Source organism: Scyliorhinus canicula, chromosome 1 (genome assembly GCF_902713615.1).
Source record: "Scyliorhinus canicula chromosome 1, sScyCan1.1, whole genome shotgun sequence".
In the NCBI taxonomy this organism is placed as follows: domain Eukaryota; kingdom Metazoa; phylum Chordata; class Chondrichthyes; order Carcharhiniformes; family Scyliorhinidae; genus Scyliorhinus; species Scyliorhinus canicula.
The window spans coordinates 299,715,632-299,738,144 of NC_052146.1; the positions used below are offsets into that span (position 1 = coordinate 299,715,632).

Consider the following 22,513-nt stretch of genomic DNA (forward strand, 5'->3'; position numbering starts at 1 on the left):
CCCTGCCTCTGGGATCTCCGCATACCTCCTATCGATCTGAAGTATCACCTTCACTAGTCGGTCCATCTCTGCCCTGTCCACCTAATGGGCCCATATCGAGATCAGCTCCCCTCTGACCACCGGCTTCAGTGCTTCCCAGACCATCGCTGCTGAAATTTCCCCCGTGTCGTTGACCTGCAGGTAGTTCTGAATACATTTCCTCAGCCGCTCACTCACCCCTCCGTCAGCCAAAAGTCCCACATCTAACCTCCAGTGCGGGCGCTGGTTACTGTCCTTACTAACCTGCAGGTCAACCCAGTGCGGAGCATGGTCTGAGATTGTGATCGCCGAGTACCCCGTGTCCACCACCCCTGCCAGTAAGGCCCTGTTCAAAATACAGATATCAATCCGGGAGTACACTTTATGCACGTGTGAGTATGAAAATGAAAATCGCTTATTGTCACGAGTAGGCTTCAATGAAGTTACTGTGAAAAGCCCCTAGTCGCCACATTCCGGCGCCTGTCCGGGGAGGCTAGTACGGGAATCGAACCGTGCTGCTGGCCTGCCTTGGTCTGCTTTCAAAGCCAGCAATTTAGCTCAGTGAGCTAAACCAGCCCCAGTAAAAGGAGAACTCCTTCATCCTCGGCTGCCGAAATCTCCATGGATCCAAACCCCCCCCCCCCCATCTGCTCCATGAACCCTTTTAGTTCCTTTGCCATTGCTGGCACCCTGCCCGTTTTCGAGCTTGACCGGTCCAAGCCAGGGTCAATAACTGTGTTGAGGTCCCCTCCCATGACCAACCTGTGCGAGTCCAGGTCCGGTATCTTCCCCAGCATCCTCTTTATAAATGCCACATCATCCCAATTTGGCGCATACACATTTACTAATATCTCCTGCACCTTCTCCAGTTTCTCACTGACCATAATGTACCAACCTCCCACATCCGAGACTATTCTACCCGCCTCAAACACCACCCGCTTATTGATCAGGATCGCGACCCCTCTAGTCTAGTCCCGAGTGAAAGACCTGACTGACCCAGCCTTACCTCAATCTAATCTGGTCAGTTACTCTGAGGTGCGTCTCCTGCAACATTACCACGTCCGCCTTCTGCCCCCTAAGATGCGCAAACACACGTGCCCTCATGACCGGCCCATTTAACCCTTGAGCATTCCAGGTGATCAGCCTAATTGGGGGGCTCATTGCCCCCCCCCCCCTTCACCAATCAGTAATCCCCTTATTTGGGCCCGCTTCCAGCCCATGCTCTGCGCCTCCACCAGTCCGCCCCCAGGCAGCCTCCGCCTCCAACCTCCTCTCTGTCCCTTAGCCCAAGTCCCTCCCTCGTCAGCAGAACATTTACCCCCCCCCCCCGTAACAACACTCTGTAATCCAACCCCTTTAATAAACCGAACATATGCACACCCCCCACTGCGCTTCCGTGAGCTAGCCCGCCCAGCTAGCTTGGTGGCCCCCATACCTGGCACCGGATAGTCTCCCACCTATTGTTCCCTCCCCACCCTCTCCCCCGCTTATACAAACATACTCCAACATCAAACAATCCCCACACAATTGCCCGACAGAAAAACACCAAGATCTAAACAAGCACACCTCCATTCCCCAACAGTGCAAATGAAAACCTTAACTCACTCAGCTCTGGCACTGGTCCCAAATCAATACAGAAGGCATTACAAACAGCTTCCACAAAACAAAAAATTAGGAACTTTTTTTTTAAACGAACAGAAAAACAAAAAAAAACAAGAACGTTGCAGCAAAGTTCAAAAGTTCTCAGTCCACCACCAGTCCTTTCCTTTTTGCAAAGTCCAGCGCGTCCTCGGGCGGCTCGAAATAAAAGTGTTGTTCCTCGTGCGTGATGTGGAAGGGGGGGGGGGGGGAGGGGAAGGGGGGAGGAAGGGGGGATGGGGGAAGGGGAAAGGAGGGAGGGGGGAAAGGAAGGGGGGGAAGGGGAAGGGGAGGGGGGAAAGGGGAAGGGGAGGGGGCAAACGGGAGAAGAGAGGGGGAAAGAGGGGGGAGAAGAGGGGGAAAGGGGAAGAGGAGGGGGGTAACGGTGGGGGGGGGGGAACGAGCCTCGCACCGTTGCAAATGTTTTCTTCCAGTGAATTCTTGGTCATTCATTCAGTGCTGGCACCCAACTCGTATCTCTTACATGACGCCCAAAAATGGCACTCTAACCTCTCTTCAACAGCAGATCAAACAAATGAGTTCCAGCAGCACCTCTGCTAAACCGATCACTTTACTGAATTCTATAACTGACTAATCCAGGCATTGTCAATCTCGGGGGCGCGACACGCAGGTGGGTCGCGGGCAGGGGTCGGGAGGGTCGTGGAGCCGTCTGTCGCTGCGCTCCCGATCGCGCAAATCCGCGCGCAACAGCCGCAGCAGCCGGCTTCTAATAATGCCGGCTGCGAGCAGCCTTCAAAATGGCCAGGAACAGATAAAAATAATTTTGGTGGACTGCGCATGCGTGCCCAATCATCGCACCGAAGATCGGGCACGCATGCGCGGTGCGGCCGCATTTTTTTTTATATGGTCGCAGTCTTTTTTTTTCACGTTCGGGGGGCCAAAGGGACCCAAAACCATTTTCTCCATATTTGTCAGCAACAAACAAGGTAAGAGAAAATGGTGGGTCGCGCAGGTCGGCCGGCGTGGGTCGCGCAGGTCAGCCGGCGTGGGTCGCGCAGGTCAGCCAGCGTGGGTCGTGCAGGTCAGCCGGTGTGGTTTGCGAAGGTCGGCCGGTGTAGGTCGCGAAGGTTGGCCGGTTGGTGAAATTGGGTCGCCGGAAAAAAAGTTTGAAAAACACTGGACTAATCAATTCACCACTGTCCCAGCTGCCTTGTACTTTGACTTGTCAGAGTGCTTAAAGTTCCTGTCCTCGATCTCTGACATGGGGCTGGTTTAGCTCACTGGGCTTAATCGCTGGCTTTTAAAGCAGGCCAGCAGCACGGTTCGATTTCGTTTTTCGTCTGTATCTCTGTCACTTGACTACTGTTGCTCGGCACCAGTAAAGCTCTTCTATTGTGTGATCCCCCCCCCCCCCCCTAACTATCTCCTTAACTTTAGGAGTTGTAACACCTTGTAAGAATGTATACAGACACAAAGCTCAAAAGACCTGACCTTTTAGCCATGGGTCTATCCAGACTCCCAGACAGCTCACAAACAGCCTAAATAAAACTGAAACACTTTTACCTTTATTAATACACAAATATATGTATATATTCAAGTTCAAAATTATAACATGAAACATAGACTTCACTTCATTGGCTGTAAAGCACGTTGAGACTTCCTAAGGCGGAGAGAGGTGCCACAGAAATGCAGGTTCTGGCATTCTCATGGGACTATCAGAACAGGTATACCTCAGAACGCACCTCTGCGAAAATGGTTCGGGGACTTTGCTGTTCAAGGTTAAAGCAGGGGCTGGTTTAGCTCACCAGGCTAAATCACTGGCTTTTAAAGCAGACCAAGGCAGGCCAGCAGCACGGTTCGATTCCCGTACCAGCCTCCCCGGACAGGCGCCGGAATGTGGCGACTAGGGGCTTTTCACAGTAACTTCATTGAAGCCTACTCGTGACAATAAGCGATTTTCATTCATTTCATAAAGATCCCTCCAATTGTCAGAATACCTAAACTGGGAGTGGGCTATGCTGTGTGTGGAACATTATAACATCTCCTGATCCAAGGGGAGATGGTGGTGTGGGAATATTGTCACAGGGCTACTAATCGAGAGGCCCAGGCTAACGCCTAGGGGGACATGGGTTCAAACCGCGCGCCCCCCCGCCCTCGCCCATGGGCGCAATTTAAATTCAGATAAATGTAATCTGGAATTGAAAGCCAGTTTCAGTAATGGTGACCATGACAACCATTATCAATGGACGTAAAACCCAATCTGATTGTCGTAAATCCCCACCACTGATGTCCTTTAGGGAAGGAAATCGGCCATCCTTACCCGTCCTGGCCTACACGTGACTCCAAACCAGCTGCAATGTGGTCGACTCTTAAATGGCTGAGTCAGGCACTCAGTTTAAGGGAAATTAGGGACGGGCAAGAAATATTGGCCTTGTCAGTGACTCTCACATTCCATGGAAGAATTAGAAAAACATCTCCAGTAATGACACCCCCCCACCCCCACTACCCCCATCCCAGCGAATTCAAAGAGGGAAAAGTAAAGAATAAAATGGTAACGTCCAATTGTTGATTGTGATTGTTCTGATGTTGCTCTGTAATTCCTGGCCTGGTGTGTGTCTGTCTCTTTCAGAACTCTCAGGTTTCCCGGGTATGGATGGCAGTGGGAGCTCCTGCTGTCAGACACTGCTGAACGCAGACGGGTTGTACCTGGTGGCCTTCCATGCTCTGTCGCTGAACCTCAAGCTGATCGCCTGCGATTACTACCGGAAAAAGCCGGCGCCGGTCCCTGCCTCGCTGGTAAGCTCTCCGCCAAATGAAATTTGCCAACTCCCAGACTCCGGAGTAGGTGGCACTTTGGATTGGATTCACCCAGTAGGCTTCACGACCCCAATGTCAGGGTCTAATGGGGGGGGGGGGGGGGGGGGGGGGGTCACAACCCCGCACTGTGGGGGACACAGTTCTCCCCAGCTTGGCCAATTAGTGGTCAAGGGAGAGGGGTGTCACTGTCCAATTCCGCTCTTTAGCACACCGTCATTGTGTGTGGGGAAATCTTCCACAGGGTGACCTGCAGCTGCTAAGGGAGGGCCTCAAAGCCTGCCTGGCATGCTGGTCCCCCTGGTCTGTCACCGGAAGGCCGCTTCCAGGCAGCCAGTCCCCGACACTTTGGTAAACTTCCAGTTGGGCCTCTGCAGTAGGCCTCACTAAGTCTCCAGAAGGTTCCAAATTAGCTACCCACCATGTGCGGATGGGCAACCTTGCTGCATCCCACCCACTCCCCGACCCATCCTGCCTCCGGGAAAATTGCTTTGGGGGGGGGGTCAGGACAGAGCTCAGAAACTGGCACGTCTGGTGGGGGAGTGACTGTTCACACCCACCAGCCTCATGTCCACCAATCAAACCCATTAAAGTCTCACCTCTTTACCTTGAGGTCAGTTTGAAATTAAGGCACCCGGCCAGGACACAATGTGGGGGGGGGGGATTTTATTTGTTACCTTCCGGGAAAGGGAAATGTAGGTCTGGGCCGGAATTCACCGGCCGTTGGGATTCTCTTGTCCCGCCGGCGGAGCACATCCTCCCGTAGGATTCCCGGCAGCATGGGGTGTCTACAATGGAAAATCCCATTGACAATCAGCGGGAGTAGAGAATTCCGCCGGGATTCACGCGGCTAGGGGACAGGAGAACCCCGCCCCCGATTGCTGACTTCAGTTATGAACTGACTGTCATAATATACATCCAGGTATGTGATGGTGCACAGACAGGCAGTGATTGACACACAGGATGACCAATGAACACACAGAACACAGCAGCCAATCACCAGACAGGACACTGCCACTATAAAGCCAGAGGGCACTAGTTTCCCGCTCTTTTGGGATGCAGCCTCTGAGACAGTCAGAGCCCGTGAGCAACAACTGGAACATACACCATGTGGTAGTAAGATAGTCTGGTCAGGTTAGCCTCAGGTCTCCAGTCAAGTCAGCATAGTGTCAACCCACAGTTAAAGTATGTATGATAGTTAAATGTTCAATAAAATCGAGTTGCATTTCTTCAAGTGTTGGAAGCCTGTCTCTCTCACTGCTACAGTAAACGCAGTCCTCGCAGACCCAGCTTACCCAACACATCACTGACATTATTGTTTGGCCAGCTTTCTGAGCCGTCAACAAAGCAACGCTGTCAATCCGCTGCTGAAATTCTTCACCAAGAACGGAGCAATTGATCCTGTGACAAGTCTGAGATTTACCGCAGAGCCCCCGAGCACAGGCTCACCCAGCAGCCACACTCGCGTCTATTTAACACTCCCAATAATGATCCGGAGAATTTGAGTTCAAATCTCACCTCGGCAGTTTGCAAGTTCTGAATGTAGTTCTGGAAAGTTTGCCAACACCAGTGAAAGCTGTCAGATGGCCTGCCGCATGGGAATGGAATCCTGTTTTCCTTACTGAGCCTGGGAAAGATGTGACTACAGTCCCACACCAACAACCTTGACTATTAACTGCCCTCGGACGTGATTTAGCGAGCCTATAGCAAATGGCTAAATAAGTGCTTGACTTGCCTCCACCTCATGATCAACATAAAAGAACTAAAAGAAATGATGAGATGCCTTTGTAAAATGTTACCCAAAATGCACCATGCACTGTTAATGGTTTTTGAATTGGCATATTGTTCACAGTACCTTCTATCTTGTCAGCCAGCAAGGGTTGGATGACAAGGGTCTTTCTGATTAAAGTTTCAGTTTGAGAAATATTATTAGGGGTATAAGTGATGAGCACCAACTACAGCCCCACTCCCTTTTAAAACCTGTTTTGTTAAAGGTCAGGCATTGAAAGGGAGGATTACACTGTGTGGGTACCACCTACAGGGAGGGTCAGTGAATATAGGGAGAGATGCTAGGTAATAGCAGTCAGTGAGAGTACAGGATGGCCTCTATGGATAAGGGACGGATATCAGTGTTAATGATGGTACTGGGAGGAACACCGAATAAAAGTTGAGGTTTTGTGGATTAGTGCATATCGGTGTTGGTATAGGAAGGGGCTGTGTAAGCATTGGACTGGATTCTGCTTGTGTTGGATGGGATTCTATTGATATAGGACTAGATTTTACTGGTGTATTGCTGGATTCTACTGGTCTAGGGCAGGATTCTACTGGGTTAGGACTAGATTCTACTGGTGTAGGACTAGATTCTACTGGGGTAGGACTGGATTCTACTGGGTTAGAACTGGATTCTACTGGGTTAGAACTGGATTCTACTGGTGTAGGACTGGAAACTCCTGGTGTAGGGCTGGATTCTACTGGTGTAGGACTGGCTTCTACTGGTGTAGGACTGGAAACTCCTGGTGTAGGACTGGATTCTATTGGTGTAGGACTGGCTTATCCTGGTGTAGAGCTGGATTCCACTGGTGTAGGACTGGATTCTACTGGTGTAGGACTGGATTCTACTGGTGTAGGACTGGATTCTACTGGTGCAGGACTGGATTCTACTGGTGTAGGACTGGATTCTACTGGTGCAGGACTGGATTCTACTGGTGTAGGACTGGATTCTACTGGTGTAGGACAGGATTCTACTGGTGCAGGACTGGATTCTACTGGTGCAGGACTGGATTCTACTGGTGTAGGACTAGATTCTACTGGTGTAGGACTGGATTCTACTGGTGTAGGAATGGATTCTACTGGTGTAGGACTGGATTCTACTGGTGTAGGACTAGATTCTACTGGTGCAGGACTGGATTCTACTGGTGCAGGACTGGATTCTACTGGTATAGGACTGGATTCTACTGGTGTAGGACTAGATTCTACTGGGGTAGGACTGGATTCTACTGGTGTAGGACTGGAAACTCCTGGTGTAGGACTGGATTATCCTGGTGTAGGGCTGGATTCTACTGGTGTAGGACTGGCTTCTACTGGTGTAGGACTGGAAACTCCTGGTGTAGGACTGGATTCTATTGGTGTAGGACTGGCTTATCCTGGTGTAGAGCTGGATTCCACTGGTGTAGGACTGGATTCTACTGGTGTAGGACTGGATTCTACTGGTGTAGGACTGGATTCTACTGGTGCAGGACTGGATTCTACTGGTGCAGGACTGGATTCTACTGGTATAGGACTGGATTCTACTGGTGTAGGACTAGATTCTACTGGGGTAGGACTGGATTCTACTAGGTTAGAACTGGATTCTACTGGTGTAGGACTGGAAACTCCTGGTGTAGGACTGGATTATCCTGGTGTAGGACTGGATTCTACTGGTGTAGGACTGGAAACTCCTGGTGTAGGACTGGATTCTATTGGTGTAGGACTGGATTCTACTGGTGTAGGACTGGCTTCTACTGGTGTAGGACTGGAAACTCCTGGTGTAGGACTGGATTCTATTGGTGTAGGACTGGCTTATCCTGGTGTAGAGCTGGATTCCACTGGTGTAGGACTGGATTCTACTGGTGTAGGACTGGATTCTACTGGTGTAGGACTGGATTCTACTGGTGCAGGACTGGATTCTACTGGTGCAGGACTGGATTCTACTGGTGCAGGACTGGATTCTACTGGTGCAGGACTGGATTCTACTGGTGCAGGACTGGATTCTACTGGTGTAGTACTGGATTCTACTGGTGTTGTACTGGATTATCCTGGTGTAGGGCTGGATTCTACTGGTGTAGGACTGGATTCTACTGGTGTAGGAATGGATTCTACTGGTGTAGGAATGGATTCTACTGGTGTAGGACTGGATTCTACTGGTGCAGGACTGGATTCTACTGGTGTAGGACTGGATTATCCTGGTGTAGGGCTGGATTCTACTGGTGTAGGACTGGATTATCCTGGTGTAGGGCTGGATTCTACTGGTGTAGGACTGGATTCTACTGGTGTAGGAATGGATTCTACTGGTGTAGGACTGGATTCTACTGGTGTAGGACTGGATTCTACTGGTGTAGGAATGGATTCTACTGGTGTAGGAATGGATTCTACTGGTGTAGGACTGGATTCTACTGGTGTAGGAATGGATTCTACTGGTGTAATACTGGATTCTACTGGTGTAGGACTGGATTCTACTGGTGTAGGGCTGGATTATCCTGGTGTAGGACTGGATTATCCTGGTGTAGGACTGGGTTCTACTGGTGTAGGACTGGATTATCCTGGTGTAGGACTGGATTCTACTGGTGTAGGACTGGATTATCCTGGTGTAGGACTGGATTCTACTGGTGTAGGGCTGGATTCTACTGGTGTAGGACTGGATTATCCTGGTGTAGGACTGGATTCTACTGGTGTAGGGCTGGATTCTACTGGTGTAGGACTGGATTATCCTGGTGTAGGACTGGGTTCTACTGGTGTAGGACTGGATTATCCTGGTGTAGGACTGGATTATCCTGGTGTAGGACTGGGTTCTACTGGTGTAGGACTGGGTTCTACTGGTGTAGGACTGGATTCTACTGGTGTAGGACTGGATTATCCTGGTGTAGGACTGGATTCTACTGGTGTAGGGCTGGATTATCCTGGTGTAGGACTGGATTCTACTGGTGTAGGACTGGATTATCCTGGTGTAGGACTGGATTCTACTGGTGTAGGGCTGGATTCTACTGGTGTAGGACTGGATTATCCTGGTGTAGGACTGGGTTCTACTGGTGTAGGACTGGATTATCCTGGTGTAGGACTGGATTATCCTGGTGTAGGACTGGGTTCTACTGGTGTAGGACTGGGTTCTACTGGTGTAGGACTGGATTATCCTGGTGTAGGACTGGATTATCCTGGTGTAGGACTGGATTCTACTGGTGTAGGGCTGGATTCTACTGGTGTAGGACTGGATTATCCTGGTGTAGGACTGGGTTCTACTGGTGTAGGACTGGATTATCCTGGTGTAGGACTGGATTATCCTGGTGTAGGACTGGGTTCTACTGGTGTAGGACTGGATTCTACTGGTGTAGGACTGGATTATCCTGGTGTAGGACTGGGTTCTACTGGTGTAGGACTGGATTCTACTGGTGTAGGACTGGATTATCCTGATGTAGGGCTGTATTCTACTGGTGTAGGAATGGATTCTACTGGTGTAGGACTGGATTCTACTGGTGTAGGACTGGATTATCCTGGTGTAGGACTGGATTATCCTGGTGTAGGACTGGATTATCCTGGTGTAGGACTGGATTCTACTGGTGTAGGACTGGATTATCCTGGTGTAGGACTGGATTATCCTGGTGTAGGACTGGATTATCCTGGTGTAGGACTCGATTCTACTGGTGTAGGACTGGGTTCTACTGGTGTAGGACTGGATTATCCTGGTGTAGGACTGGATTATCCTGGTGTAGGACTGGATTATCCTGGTGTAGGACTGGATTATCCTGGTGTAGGACTGGATTATCCTGATGTAGGGCTGTATTCTACTGGTGTAGGAATGGATTCTACTGGTGTAGGACTGGATTCTACTGGTGTAGGGCTGGATTCTACTGATGTAGGGCTGGATTCTACTGGTGTAGGACTGGATTATCCTGATGTAGGGCTGTATTCTACTGGTGTAGGAATGGATTCTACTGGTGTAGGACTGGATTCTACTGATGTAGGGCTGGATTCTACTGGTGTAGGGCTGGATTCTACTGGCGTAGGACTGGATTCTACTGGCGTAGGACTGGATTCTGCTGGCGTAGGACTGGATTCTACTGGTGTAGTACTGGATTCTACTGGTGTAGGACTGGATTCTACTGGTGTTGTACTGGATTCTACTGGTATAGGACTGGATTCTACTGGTGTAGAACTGGATTATCCTGGTGCAGGGCTGGATTCTACTGGTGTAGAACTGGATTATCCTGGTGTAGGACTGGATTATCCTGGTGCAGGGCTGGATTCTACTGGTGGAGAACTGGATTATCCTGGTGTAGAACTGGATTATCCTGGTGTAGGACTGGATTATCCTGGTGCAGGGCTGGATTCTACTGGTGGAGAACTGGATTATCCTGGTGTAGGACTGGATTATCTTTGTGTAGGGCTGGATTATCCTGGTGTAGGGCTGGATTATCCTGGTGTAGGACTGGATTATCCTGGTGTAGGGCTGGATTATCCTGGTGTAGGGCTGGATTATCCTGGTGTAGGACTGGATTATCCTGGTGTAGGACTGGATTATCCTGGTGTAGGACTGGATTATCCTGGTGTAGGGCTGGATTATCCTGGTGCAGGGCTGGATTCTACTTTTGCAGCACTGGATTATCCTAGTGTAGGACTGGATTCTACTGGTATAGCAAGGGACTCTTGCTCCAAAAAAGAGCCTCTGTTGGCATCGGACGTACTCATGTCAGTAAGTGCGAGTCAGAGATAGAGCGTTCCTCTTCATAGCCATGCTTTGCTTGTGTGCTCATGTCTGAATTGGGCAGTGTTCTGTTACCGGTACTGATAACTCTGATTGAAAACTTCATAATAGTGTCGGAATGTTATCAACGGTCGGTGTGAACCTGTTCAGGGCGTGCTGCAGGGTTGCATGGAGAATGAACTCTAATTTCTAAATGTTTATAAATGCTGCTTGGCGCAGAACGTGAGTATTGCTGAAAATAGAGATGTGTTGTTGAAGCTTTTCATTTTGCACCCATCAGGACATAGGCGAGAATACCAAACTTCAAATTCGGTACTGCATGCGAAAAGCGTTTTGATTGGCTGGCAAATTAACTCTGATTGGAGTTTCCATGGAGAATGCACCAGCGAACCATTAATCCCTGTATTTTTGTTTAATTACAAAAGGTGCAATGCCTGGACAAATCCTTTTTGCCTGCAGAGGACAGGCCCTGCATATGTATATATGTAGTTTCAAGCAAGCACTGATAATCTGAAATTGGTTGACAGTCCGTATTCTGCCTATTGCGAACAGTGTTGTTTGATACTGTTATGGTCTAATAGGCGGTCAGTGCAATGCAAACCAAATCCCAAAAGGGAAATTTGGCAAGCTGCCACAACTCTTTTCTTTTTATATTTTGATACGGGAAGATACATGCACTGAAGTCAAAAGCCACAAATTCTAGTAACACTTTTGGAGATTTTAAATATTTAATTAAAACATTCATTAAGAAAAGAAAACTGATTTTATCTTTGATTTGATTTATTGTCAGCTGCACCGAAGTAAAGTGAAAAGAATTTTTCTGCAGCAGAGGGAATGTACATAGTACGTTACATAGTAGATAAAAAGAATAATCAACAGAGAACATTGACAAATGGTACATCGACAAACAGTGATTGGTTACAGTGCGGAACAAGGGGCCAAACAAAGCAAATACATGAGCAAGATACAAATATAAGGGCAGCATGGTAGCATAGTGGTTAGCACAATTGCTTCACAGATCCAGGGTCCCAGGTTCGATTCCCTGCTTGGGTCACTGTCTGTGCGGAGTCTGCACGTCCTCCCCGTGTGTGCATGGGTTTCTTCCGGGTGCTCCGGTTTCCTCCCACAGTTCAAAGATGTGCAGGTTAGGTGGATTGGCCATGCTAAATTGTGCTTGGTGTCCAAAATTGCTCTTAGTGTTGGGTGGGGTTACTGGGTTATGGGGATAGGGTGGAGGTGTGGGTTGGCATGGGATACTCTTTCCAAGGGCCGGTGCAGACTCGATGGGCCGAATGGCCTCCTTTTGCACTGTAAATTCTATGATTCTATGAAGAACAGCATAGGGCGTCGTGAATAGTGTTCTTACAGGGAACAGATCAGTACGAGGGAGAGTCGTTCAGGAGTCTAGTAGCTGTGGGGAAGAAGCTGTTCCTGTGTCTGGATGTGCAGGTTTTCAGACTTCTGTACCTTCTGTCTGATGGAAAGGTCTGGAAGAGGGCAATGCCTGGGTGGGAGGGGTCTCTGATAATGCTGTCTGCCTTCCTGAGGCAGCGGGAGGTGTAGACAGAATCAATGTGGGGGTGGCAAGCTTGTGTGATGCGTTGGGCTGAGTTCACCACACTCTGCAACTTAAACACTTCACCCCTCTAATAGAATCCATCATTGTCGGGATGTGTGACCTGGCATTACGTTGACACTGAAATTCATATACCACACTGCTAATCTGTGTAGTTGGCAGAACATCATTCTGGCTTCTTTATAAAGGTGATAATTCTGAGGTGTTTGGTTGTGTTTCCACAGAAGGAGTTTGTGAGGCAGGTTCAAAGCAGTCGAGTTCTGATGGTGCTGTCACAAGTGTGGATTGAAGAGCTTTACCATCAGGTGCTTGACAGGAACCTGCTGGGAGAAGCCGGCTACTGGGGAACAACAGAGGAACACCATCTGCCCTTCATCGTCATGCTAACCGGTGAGCTGCCCGTCAGTCGATCTTGGTTTTATGGAGAGGGAGAACAGCACGCACAGGGAAGGAAACTTCACTTCCAAATTTACACTCCTCCTGAAGATGAGGATATTGAGGAAAAGCTCTGGCCTCATGCACATCCTCGATTTCCACCGCTCCCTCTTTGGTGGATGTGCCTTCAGCCGCCTAAAATTGGTCCCTGGGGTGAGGGGGTTAATCCTCTGAGGAGGGGCTGAGTAAATGGGGCTTTTAATTCTCTGGAGTTTGGAAGATTGAGAGGTGATCGCAATGAAGCCCAGAGGTTTCTGAGGGGGTTTGATAGGGTGTAGATGCTGAGACGTTCTTTCCGCTGGCCGGGGAATCCACAACACGGGGTCACATTCTCGGGTTAAGGGGGTGATGTACCATCAATTGGATTCAAGACACGATTAGGATCTGAACTGTGGCTTTAATCAGCTAGTTGTTAGACCGGTGGTTGACTACAGAGTAAGGCCGACTGCCGGGAACTCTAGGTACTTATACCCCGCCTCGGAGGCGGGGTCTACTTGCCTCTCGACCAATTGGTGAGCAGTCACATGACTAGTCCCAGCCAATCGGACAAGAGGCACATGACCAGCCAGAGCCAATGGGAAACCCATGCTCTGCACCAATGGCAGTGCTCACATTCATACCACCACAGGGGGGGCGGGGGGGCGATCATTTAGGACTGAGATGAGGAGAAATTTCTTCACTCAAAGAGTTGTGAATCTTTGGAATTCTCCACCCCAGAGGGGTGCGGATTCTCCATCGTTGAATACATTTCAGGTTGTGGGATGAACAGAATTTTGGTGTCTCAGGAATTTAAGGGTTATGGGGAGTGGGCGAGAAAACGGAACCCAAGATCAACCAAGACGGTATTGAATGGCGGAGTGGACCCATTGAGCTGTGTGGTCTACTCCTGCTCCGATTCCTTGTGTTTTGTGTGTGTTATGCTGCGAAATACTTCCTTAAACCTCTGCCTCGCCACCTCTCTATCCACTCCTGCAAGACGCCCTTTGAAGCCCATTTCTTTGATCAAGCTTGTGGTCACCTGCCCTAACATCTCCTTATATTGCTCAGTCGGGTTTTGTTTTGGCAATCCGCACTTTGGGGTGTTTTGCTACATTAAAGGCGCTATATAAATTGAAACTACTGTTGTTTTATGTGGGAAGTTCTGGAAAGAAATTTGAATCCGCATGGTGGTTAGCATAAATGCTTCTCAGCTCCAGGGTCCCAGGTTCGGTTCCCGGCTGGGTCACTGTCTGTGTGGAGTCTGCACGTCCTCCCCGTGTGTGCGTGGGTTTCCTCCGGGTGCTCCGGTTTCCTCCCACAGTCCAAAGATGTGCGGGATAGGTGGATTGGCCATGCTAAATTGCCCGTAGTGTCCTAAAAAGTAAGGTTTGGGGGGGTTGTTGGATTACGGGTATAGGGTGGATACGTGGGTTTGAGTAGGGTGATCATTGCTCGGCACAACATTGAGGGCCGAAGGGCCTGTTCTGTGCTGTACTGTTCTATGTTCTATGTTCTATGCATTATTAGAAACAAATTAGTAGATCTCCGGTGGCATTGCTCTGCTGTTTCAGAGGACAGAGTGGCACAGGATGCCACTATAGCACCATCTAATGGCCATGCCCTGCAATTACACCAGTTTATGTTTACATAGGGAGTTACCATTGTAGTTTTGGTCACCACATGTACTTCCAATGTGAAGTATTGCTATGAAATGTGGGACCAAACATTGTGACTATAGGAAGTGAAATTTGTGGAGAGGAAGTGTGCAAATTCACCAGTCTTTTACAGATGTACATGAGAATATTGTATGCGCTCCGTGTAGTCTCCAAGATTTCGCCAATCCTTCATGACGAGCAGCCCAAGACTGAAGACACATTATCATAATAACAACAGACATGAAGCTCTAACGTAATATAATGGGGTTGGCTTCTCAGACTCTGGCCTCTTGTTCATATCCACCTCACCCCTTCATATTCCATTCTCTACGCCTTTGATGCTCATGCCTTCAGCAAACTAGATTTCACAACCTGGGACTCCCTCCCTAATCCCTTCTTCTCTCCCTTGAAGAACCGCCTAAAAGGGCGGCACGGTGGCGCAGTGGTTAGCACTGCTCCCTCACGGCGCCGAGGACCCGGGTTCGATCCCAGTTCTGGGTCACTGTCTGTGTGGAGTTTGCACATTCTCCCCGGGTCTGCGTGGGTCTCACCCCCACAGCCCAAAGATGTGCAGGGTAGGTGGATTGGCCACGCTAAAATTGCCCCTTAATTGGAAACTTAAAAAAAAAATAATGATACATCTTTCCTGAGAATACCCTGCTTTTATCGGGAAGCATTACTATAGTTTCAGTCATGAGTTCTCTTTGCTGGACTTCACTATTCATTTTAAATAGACTCTGTAGACTGTTTGCTTTAGGGCATTGTTTAAATAGGCCCTGTTTGCTGAATATATAGACCTGATGACAGTGGTGTCAGCCTGCAGTAAACATACCATAGAAATGCTGGATGTGTGATTGTGTTTTGTTTGCAGATATGGACGGACTGGGAAGTAGTGCCGTAGGAGGGCAGATGGTCAGTACAGCGTCGGAAAAATCTCCTCTCGCCCAGGAAAAGAACACGCCCGATTCTGTGACTGCAGGTAATGTGTAGCCTTCACATTGCACCCAAGAACCCGTCAGCTTTCTAGCTCCTCGAGGGTCGCCGGGTTATTGCTTTGCCATTCAAACCAGGTTCGACTTACCAGTTGGGGCTGGGTTCATAGCTGGAGAGACTGGAGAAGCTGTCCGCATTTTCTATAGAGCAGAGAAGGATAGCGAGAGATTTATTGGAGGTGTTCCAAATCACAATACAGTAAAATGTTAGAAGCCATTTCGATGCCCCAGACTGATCCTGACCCAGAGTCACAATGGGGCAGCTCGGTAGCACAGTGGTTAGCACAGTTGCTACATAGCTCCAGGGACCCAGGTTCGATTCCCGGCTTGGGTCACTGTCTGTGCGGAGTCTGCACGTTCTCCCCGTGTCTGCGTGGGTTTCCTCCGGGTGCTCCGGTTTCCTCCCACAGTCCAAAGATGTGCAGGTGAGGTGGATTTGCCACGGTAAATTGCCCTGCATGTCCAAAAAGGTTAGGTGGGATTACTGGGTTACGGGGATAGGGTGGAGGTGTGGGCTTAAGTAGGGCACTCTTTCCAACAGCTGGTGCAGACTCAATGGGCCGAATGGCGCCTTCGGCACTGTAAATTCTATGATTCTACGATTTGGAGATTCTGAGAGTTGCTGAGGGGTTTAGGAGAGTGGCAGTGGTAGGATTGAGCATATCAGGGAGCATTTAAACTGCAGTTTTAAGAAACAAACCCTCACCTTTTCACTGTTTCTTTGTAGCAGCTATCAGATCTCAAACATCTTCCCATTAGGACATGCCCACTATTAGAATTAAAAAATCATAGGAGCTTACCAGCTGTCAAAAATCAGTCCGAACTCCATTGCTACCTATAATAAGAATAATCTTTATTGTCACAAGTAGGCCTACATTAACACTGCAATGAAGTTACTGTGAAAAGCCCCCAGTCGTCAGATTCTGGCGCCTGTTCGGGTACACGGAGGGGGAATTCAGAATGTCCAAATTACCTAACAGCACGTCTTTCGGGACTTGTGGGAGGAAACCGGAGCACCCGGAGGAAACCCACGCAGACACGGGGAGAAATGCAGACCCCGCACGGACAGTGACCCAAGCCAGGAATCGAACCTTGGACCCTGCCGCTGTGAAGCCACAGTGCTAACCACTGTGCTACCGCGCTGCCCAAGCTGTAGCTGTAGCTCGACAGCCCAAACCTTTATCCCATGGTCCCCATGGGGTCGTGATCCGCAGTTTGAGAATCCCCGAACCAAGAAAATCCAAGGAAAGAACATGGCAGGGAATATCTCTTTCAAAGAGCTGGCATGGATCCAGTGAGCCAAACGACCACCCTTAGCACTGTATGATTCTGAGGATGTTAGAATTGGGCCTTAGTGCCACTGGAGAGCTAATTCCCGTCCCAGCCTCCCCGAACAGGCGGCGGAATGTGGCGACTAGGGGCTTTTCACAGCAATTTCATTGAAGCCTACTCGTGACAATAAGAGATTTTCATTTCATTTCATTTCATGGGGACTCGCGCAAATTGGGTAGGATCACTGCTCCTGATCACCATCGTCTTTAATTAACAGATTGATGTGTGCAGTCAGCATTCAGATTTATCCTCACAGTTGAAGCCTTCTAATTGAGTTGTGACCTATTTATCACAACGCTGAAGTAAACAAAATGCACCCACTCGCTGAGAAAGATCAGGGAGAAAAGTTTGGCTTACAGACATGGTCTTACATGTCAGAATTCACCGGTTGTTATGCAGACCAGAAATGTACTGATGTTATTCAATATAATATTGTGCCTGGGGACAAGCAGTCAGAAGGGGATGGAAAATGTACAGGGCAATATAAATGACCAGATGGTGGAAAAGAGAGTGCGCAGGAAAGAAGGAAACATCAGGCAGCCTCACGCCAACGCTATTCATCCGTGCCAGTTGCGAAAGGGACTGCCTCTCGTGAATCAGCCTCCAGAGCCACAATAGACGACATTCAATGCTGAAACGAAATACACTCTGGGCACAGTCTATTGTCTCCCCCCGCCCCCCCCCCCTCCCCTCTCACTCCCGAGACAGACACATACCAATAAATATTGTATCCACTTTGTCTGGGGCGTTCAGACGCTATCTCCAGGGAAGTGAAAACCACAGGGCCCCTGGGGAATCGCATACAAGAGATCATTGTATCCCATAACCACTGGAAGACTAACAGAACCATTTCGGCATCTTTTTATTCCCCACCAGGTTTTACTCTGTCCTGAATTCAGCTGAAAATAAAAAGAGATGTGGTGTGCATCAGGAGTGGTGTAAAACGGAAGGGGTGTAAAACGGGAGGGGTGTAAGTTGGGCAGGAGTTTAGAATCGGATGGGATGTAAAAACAGGACTGTCACACATGGAATAGGATTGATCCCATCAACACAATAGGATTGATCGCGCTGAATTAAACATTTTAATAATGGAGCAAATAAAAAATGAGCAAAAATCGATGGCAGGCAGGAGGTTTATTTTGTGGGCGAGTACTTATTTTCCAGTGTTGTGTTAAATTTACACCATTGTGTCCCCAGCTATATCATTGAAATAAGGCAGTACAGCCCCAACCACTTAAAACATTCGAGCTTAAAGGGGCAGCCACTTCACAAAATACTGCAGGTGCTGGAAATCTGAATTAAAAACCAAACATTTTGGCAGTGCTCAGCAGGCCGGACAGCATCTACTGAGAGAGGAGCAGAGTTAATGTTTCAAGTCAGCGATGACCCTCCATCCGAACTCGTAATGCAAAGAGAATAATTGCGTGTGGCTGCGCGTGTGCCCGCTGTTGTGAAACTTTGTTGGAGCATTATTGGGCAGCATTGAAACGGTTTGTCCTTTCTCCTCCCTGTGTGCCAGGTATGTGTTTCGCCCGGTTCATTCTGATTGGCTGCTGGAAGAACCTGATCGACACACTCTCCACTCTGCTGACTGGCCGAGTGGCTGGCAGTTCCAAGGGCCTGGCGTTCATACTGGGCACGGAGGGCATTAAGGAGCAGAACCAGAAGGAGAGAGATGCCATCTGCATGAGCCTGGATGGCCTACGGAAAGCAGCTCGGCTCAGCTGTGCACTGGGTATGTGGACTTTACTTGTTTCCTTCCTTCTTCCCAGGGTGGCAGTGTTGTGTGGTCACTACCGAAACTCCTCATTCAATCCACTTCCTGCACAGCACTTCCTGAACTAATTGAATTGCGACCGACCTTAAACAACTCCAAAACAGGGGGCGGAATTCTCCCCCCACGCCGACTCCCGCCACGCCGCCCCGGCACCCGCACGCAATTCTCCCACCCACCCCAAACCAGCGCGGCGAGATTCACGGCTGGCCGCACGGAGAATCGCCGCTTGCCGTTTGCAAAAGGCGAGCGGCGATTCTCCGGCCCGGATGGGCCAAGCAGCCGCCCCAACACGACAGGTTCCTGCCGGCGTCGTCCACACCTGGTCGTTGCCGGCGGGAACTGCGCGGGAATGTGGGGGGGGGGCGGCCTGTGGGGGGGTGGAGAGGGGGGTTCTTGCACTGGGGGGGCCTCCGATGGGGTCTGGCCTACGATCGGTGCCCACCGATCGGCGGGCCGGCCTCTCTAAGGGAGGACCTCCTTTCCTCCGCCGCCCCGCAAGATCCATCCTCCATCTTCTTGCGGGGCGGACTCGGGGAGGACGGCAACCGCGCATGCGGGAGAATAGGAGACGGGAGAATAGGGGGCTGGGAGCGGGCTCCGACGCCAGAGTGAAACACTCCGGTTTTCACTCCGGTGCGGCACTTAGACTCCCGTTGGGAGAATCCCGCCCAGGGTTTCCTCTCAACACCTTATTCCATCCAGACACTTTTTGAAAACTCCCTCTTTGACCAAGCTTTTGTTCATAAGTCCTAAAATCTCATTAGGTGGCTCAATCTCATACTTTGTTTTCAACTGCTCCTGTAAATCACCTTGGGACTTCTCATGACGTGAAAGGCATGGCATAAATATAAGTTAATGTTGCTGAGAAATTTATCGTGGACCCTCTATGTGGTGGAGCTGTCATATATTCACTGGGTTTCTGTATATGCTATCTACCTTATTTATCTCAGAGATGACACTAGTTCTATATCTGCAATAGATTTATTCACAGTACTTTAAAATATCTCAGTAATGACAGGATTTCTGCACACATGCTCACAGCCCAGATTCCGGAACCTTCTGAATGGTGTCAGTTAGTTGGACTCTCTAGCTCCAAGCACCAGCTTAAGTAATTAAGTACAGTGAATAAATCAGTGAACAGACCGACATAATCAAACACAGATCAATCAAACCATTGCACACGACAGCAGGTTGTGTACTATCAGCGCGTAGTACTATTAGGAAGAGAGTTACACCCTTTTGAATGAATGACAGTGAAAGAATGGCTTATATGTGTCAAAATCAGGATGGTATGTATACTGGGTGGACCCTGGTGACAGTGATTGCATGTGTCTGCTGCCGTTGTCCTTCTAGGTAGTGGAGGTTGAGGGTCTGGAAGCTGCTGTCAAAGAATCAGCAGCTTCAGTAGAGCTGAAGTGAGGCATTTGACTGCGAAAAATCCAATCTAAATAAATGCCTGGACCGGGATTCTCCGCTACCGGCGAGGCGGGGGGTCCCGGTGTGTCGGAGTGGCGTGAACCACTCCGGCATCGGGCCGTCCCAAAGGTGCGGAATTCTCCAAAGGCCATTCACGCCAGCCGGCGGAGTGGGAACCACTCCGGCGGCTGGCGTAAATGGCCTTTGGTGCCACGCCAGCCGGGGCCGAAAGGACTTCGCCGGCCGGCGCAAGTCCGCGCATGCGCCGGAGCGTCAGCGGCTGCAGCAGGGGAGGGGGTCTCTTCTGCCTCTGCCATGGTGAAGGCCATGGCGGGGGCAGAAGAAAAAGAGTGCCCCCGCGGCACAGGCCCGATCGGTGGGCCCCGACCGCGAGCCAGGCCACCGTGGGGGAACCCCCCATGGTCAGATCCCCCCCCCCCCCCCCCCCCCCCCATCCACCGGTCAGGTAGGTGGTTTAAACCACGCCGGCGGGAGAGGCCTGTCAGCGGCAGGACTTTGGCCCATTGCGGGCTGGAGAATCACCGCGGGGGGCCCGCCGACTGGCGCGCCGCGATTCCCCCCCCCCCCCCGCTGAATCTCGGGGGGATGGAGAATTCGGGATACTGCGGGGACGGGATTGACCCCCTGGGGGGTCGGAGAATTCCGCCCCTGTTTCTTTATTACTCTAACCCAATATTTCCTCAAAATGGCATAAGAATCAAGCAACCCTAAAATTTATGCCAATTTTGCCATCAGCTGAAAATTCTTTGAGAATATCATTGCTCAAATCGACGTGAACAATTAGGACTCCCAGCTGGGGTTGGGAAACAAATGCTGGACAAGCCAGCAACACCCACATCCTTGAATACATTAAAAATCAATCAATCAATTGGTACATCAATGATACTGAATGTGAGGAAAGGGAATTGGGGGAGAAGAAAGCCCTTTCGTCATTTTGAGGAGATACTGGGTCAGACTAATACAGCAAAGGGCCTTTATTTAGATATGGGCGGCCTGTAAAAGAAGGAACAAGTCTGACCTGGTGAACTATTGCTGCTCTTCCACTGGGTGTCATGTGCATATTTGTATTGAATGTCTCCAGTTATATCTATTGAAGAAAAGGTTAATAGAAATATGTGTACTTCTAAAGTACTTCTGTCTGTCATAGAAATAACTCAAAGGCTTCACACATCTCTGTAGGATGGTGACTGTCGCACTGCTGCTACAACATATAACAGGCCATTCGGCCCAGGGGGTCCATGCTACTGGTCATTCTCCACACAAATCTGCGTGGGTTTCCTCCGGGTGCTCCAGTTTCCTCCCACAGCCCAAACAAGTGCAGGTTATCTGGATTGGCCATGCTAAATTTCCCCCCTAGTGTCCAAAGATGTGCAGGTTAGGTGGAGTTACGGCAATAGGGTGGGGGGGGGGGGGGGGGGGGGGGTTGGGCCTAGGTAAGGTGCTCTTTTAGAGGGCAGGTGCAGACTAGATGGGCCAAAAGGCCTCATCTGCACTTAATAATAATAATCGTTTATTGTCACAAGTAGGCTTCAAATTAAGTTACTGTGAAAAGCACCGAGTTGCCACATTCCGCCGCCTGTTCAGGGAGGCCGGTACAGGAATTGAACCCGCACTGCTGGTATTGTTCTGCATTACAAGCCAGCTGTTTAGCCCACTGTGCAAAACCGGCCCCTAAATCAGTCCCTAAGGGAAATTCCCATTTAGGGATTCTATGAATCTCCCTACACTCCTCTTCATTTAATCCAATCTCCGTTATTCCGTTTATCCATTTCTGTGTTCATCCAGCTTCCTGTTCAATGTATCTCCACTATTCATCTCAACCAGGGAGCGAGTTCCACATTCTCACTCCTCTCTGGGTAAAGGATTCTCTCCTGAATTTCCTATCGGGATTATGAGTCACTGGGCAGAATGTTCAAACAGGTTCAAACCCCACAACGGCAGCTGATGGAATTAAATTCAATTCCTGTAATTAATTAAAAACCGGAATATAAAGCTGGTTACCAGGACTGGTAAAGATATCAACAGTTGTTAGCGCAACTTCTCTGCTCTTCCAACCCTTCAGGAGTGAATCTCACTGTTTTGTTTTGTTTTGTTTTTAATGGTCTTTGCTGAGATGTAGACCCGTTGTCCAAATTGCATCAACGACGTCCCACGAGCAGCCAATGACTCAATTTATCTGCTTTTATTTCTTAGTGGGGTTGTTGGCCCAACGTCACCGTGTCCCGTCTGACATAAACCCAGCTGCGGGGGGGGGGGGGGGGGGGGGGGGGGGGGGGGGTAGGGGCGGCCTGCAGCACGGTTCAATTCCCGTACCAGCCTCCCCGAACAGGCGCCGGAATGTGGCGACTAGGGGCTTTTCACAGTAACTTCATTTGAAGCCTACTCGTGACAATCAGCGATTTTCATTTTCATTTCATTCTTTTCCTTCCCAGGCTCATCTCAGAC

At 49.7% G+C, this 22,513-nt stretch overlaps 1 protein-coding gene across 1 annotated transcript in view; it reads left to right on the plus strand.

Moving 5' to 3' along the window:
- arfgef3 (ARFGEF family member 3) overlaps nucleotides 1-22,513 on the plus strand; it is a 178,175-nt gene that overhangs the window by 110,587 nt on the left and 45,075 nt on the right. Inside the window, 4 exon segments of the mRNA XM_038816316.1 lie at nucleotides 4,247-4,413; nucleotides 12,686-12,851; nucleotides 15,402-15,509; nucleotides 18,374-18,589. Of these exon segments, the coding sequence (XP_038672244.1) occupies nucleotides 4,247-4,413; nucleotides 12,686-12,851; nucleotides 15,402-15,509; nucleotides 18,374-18,589 (657 nt within the window).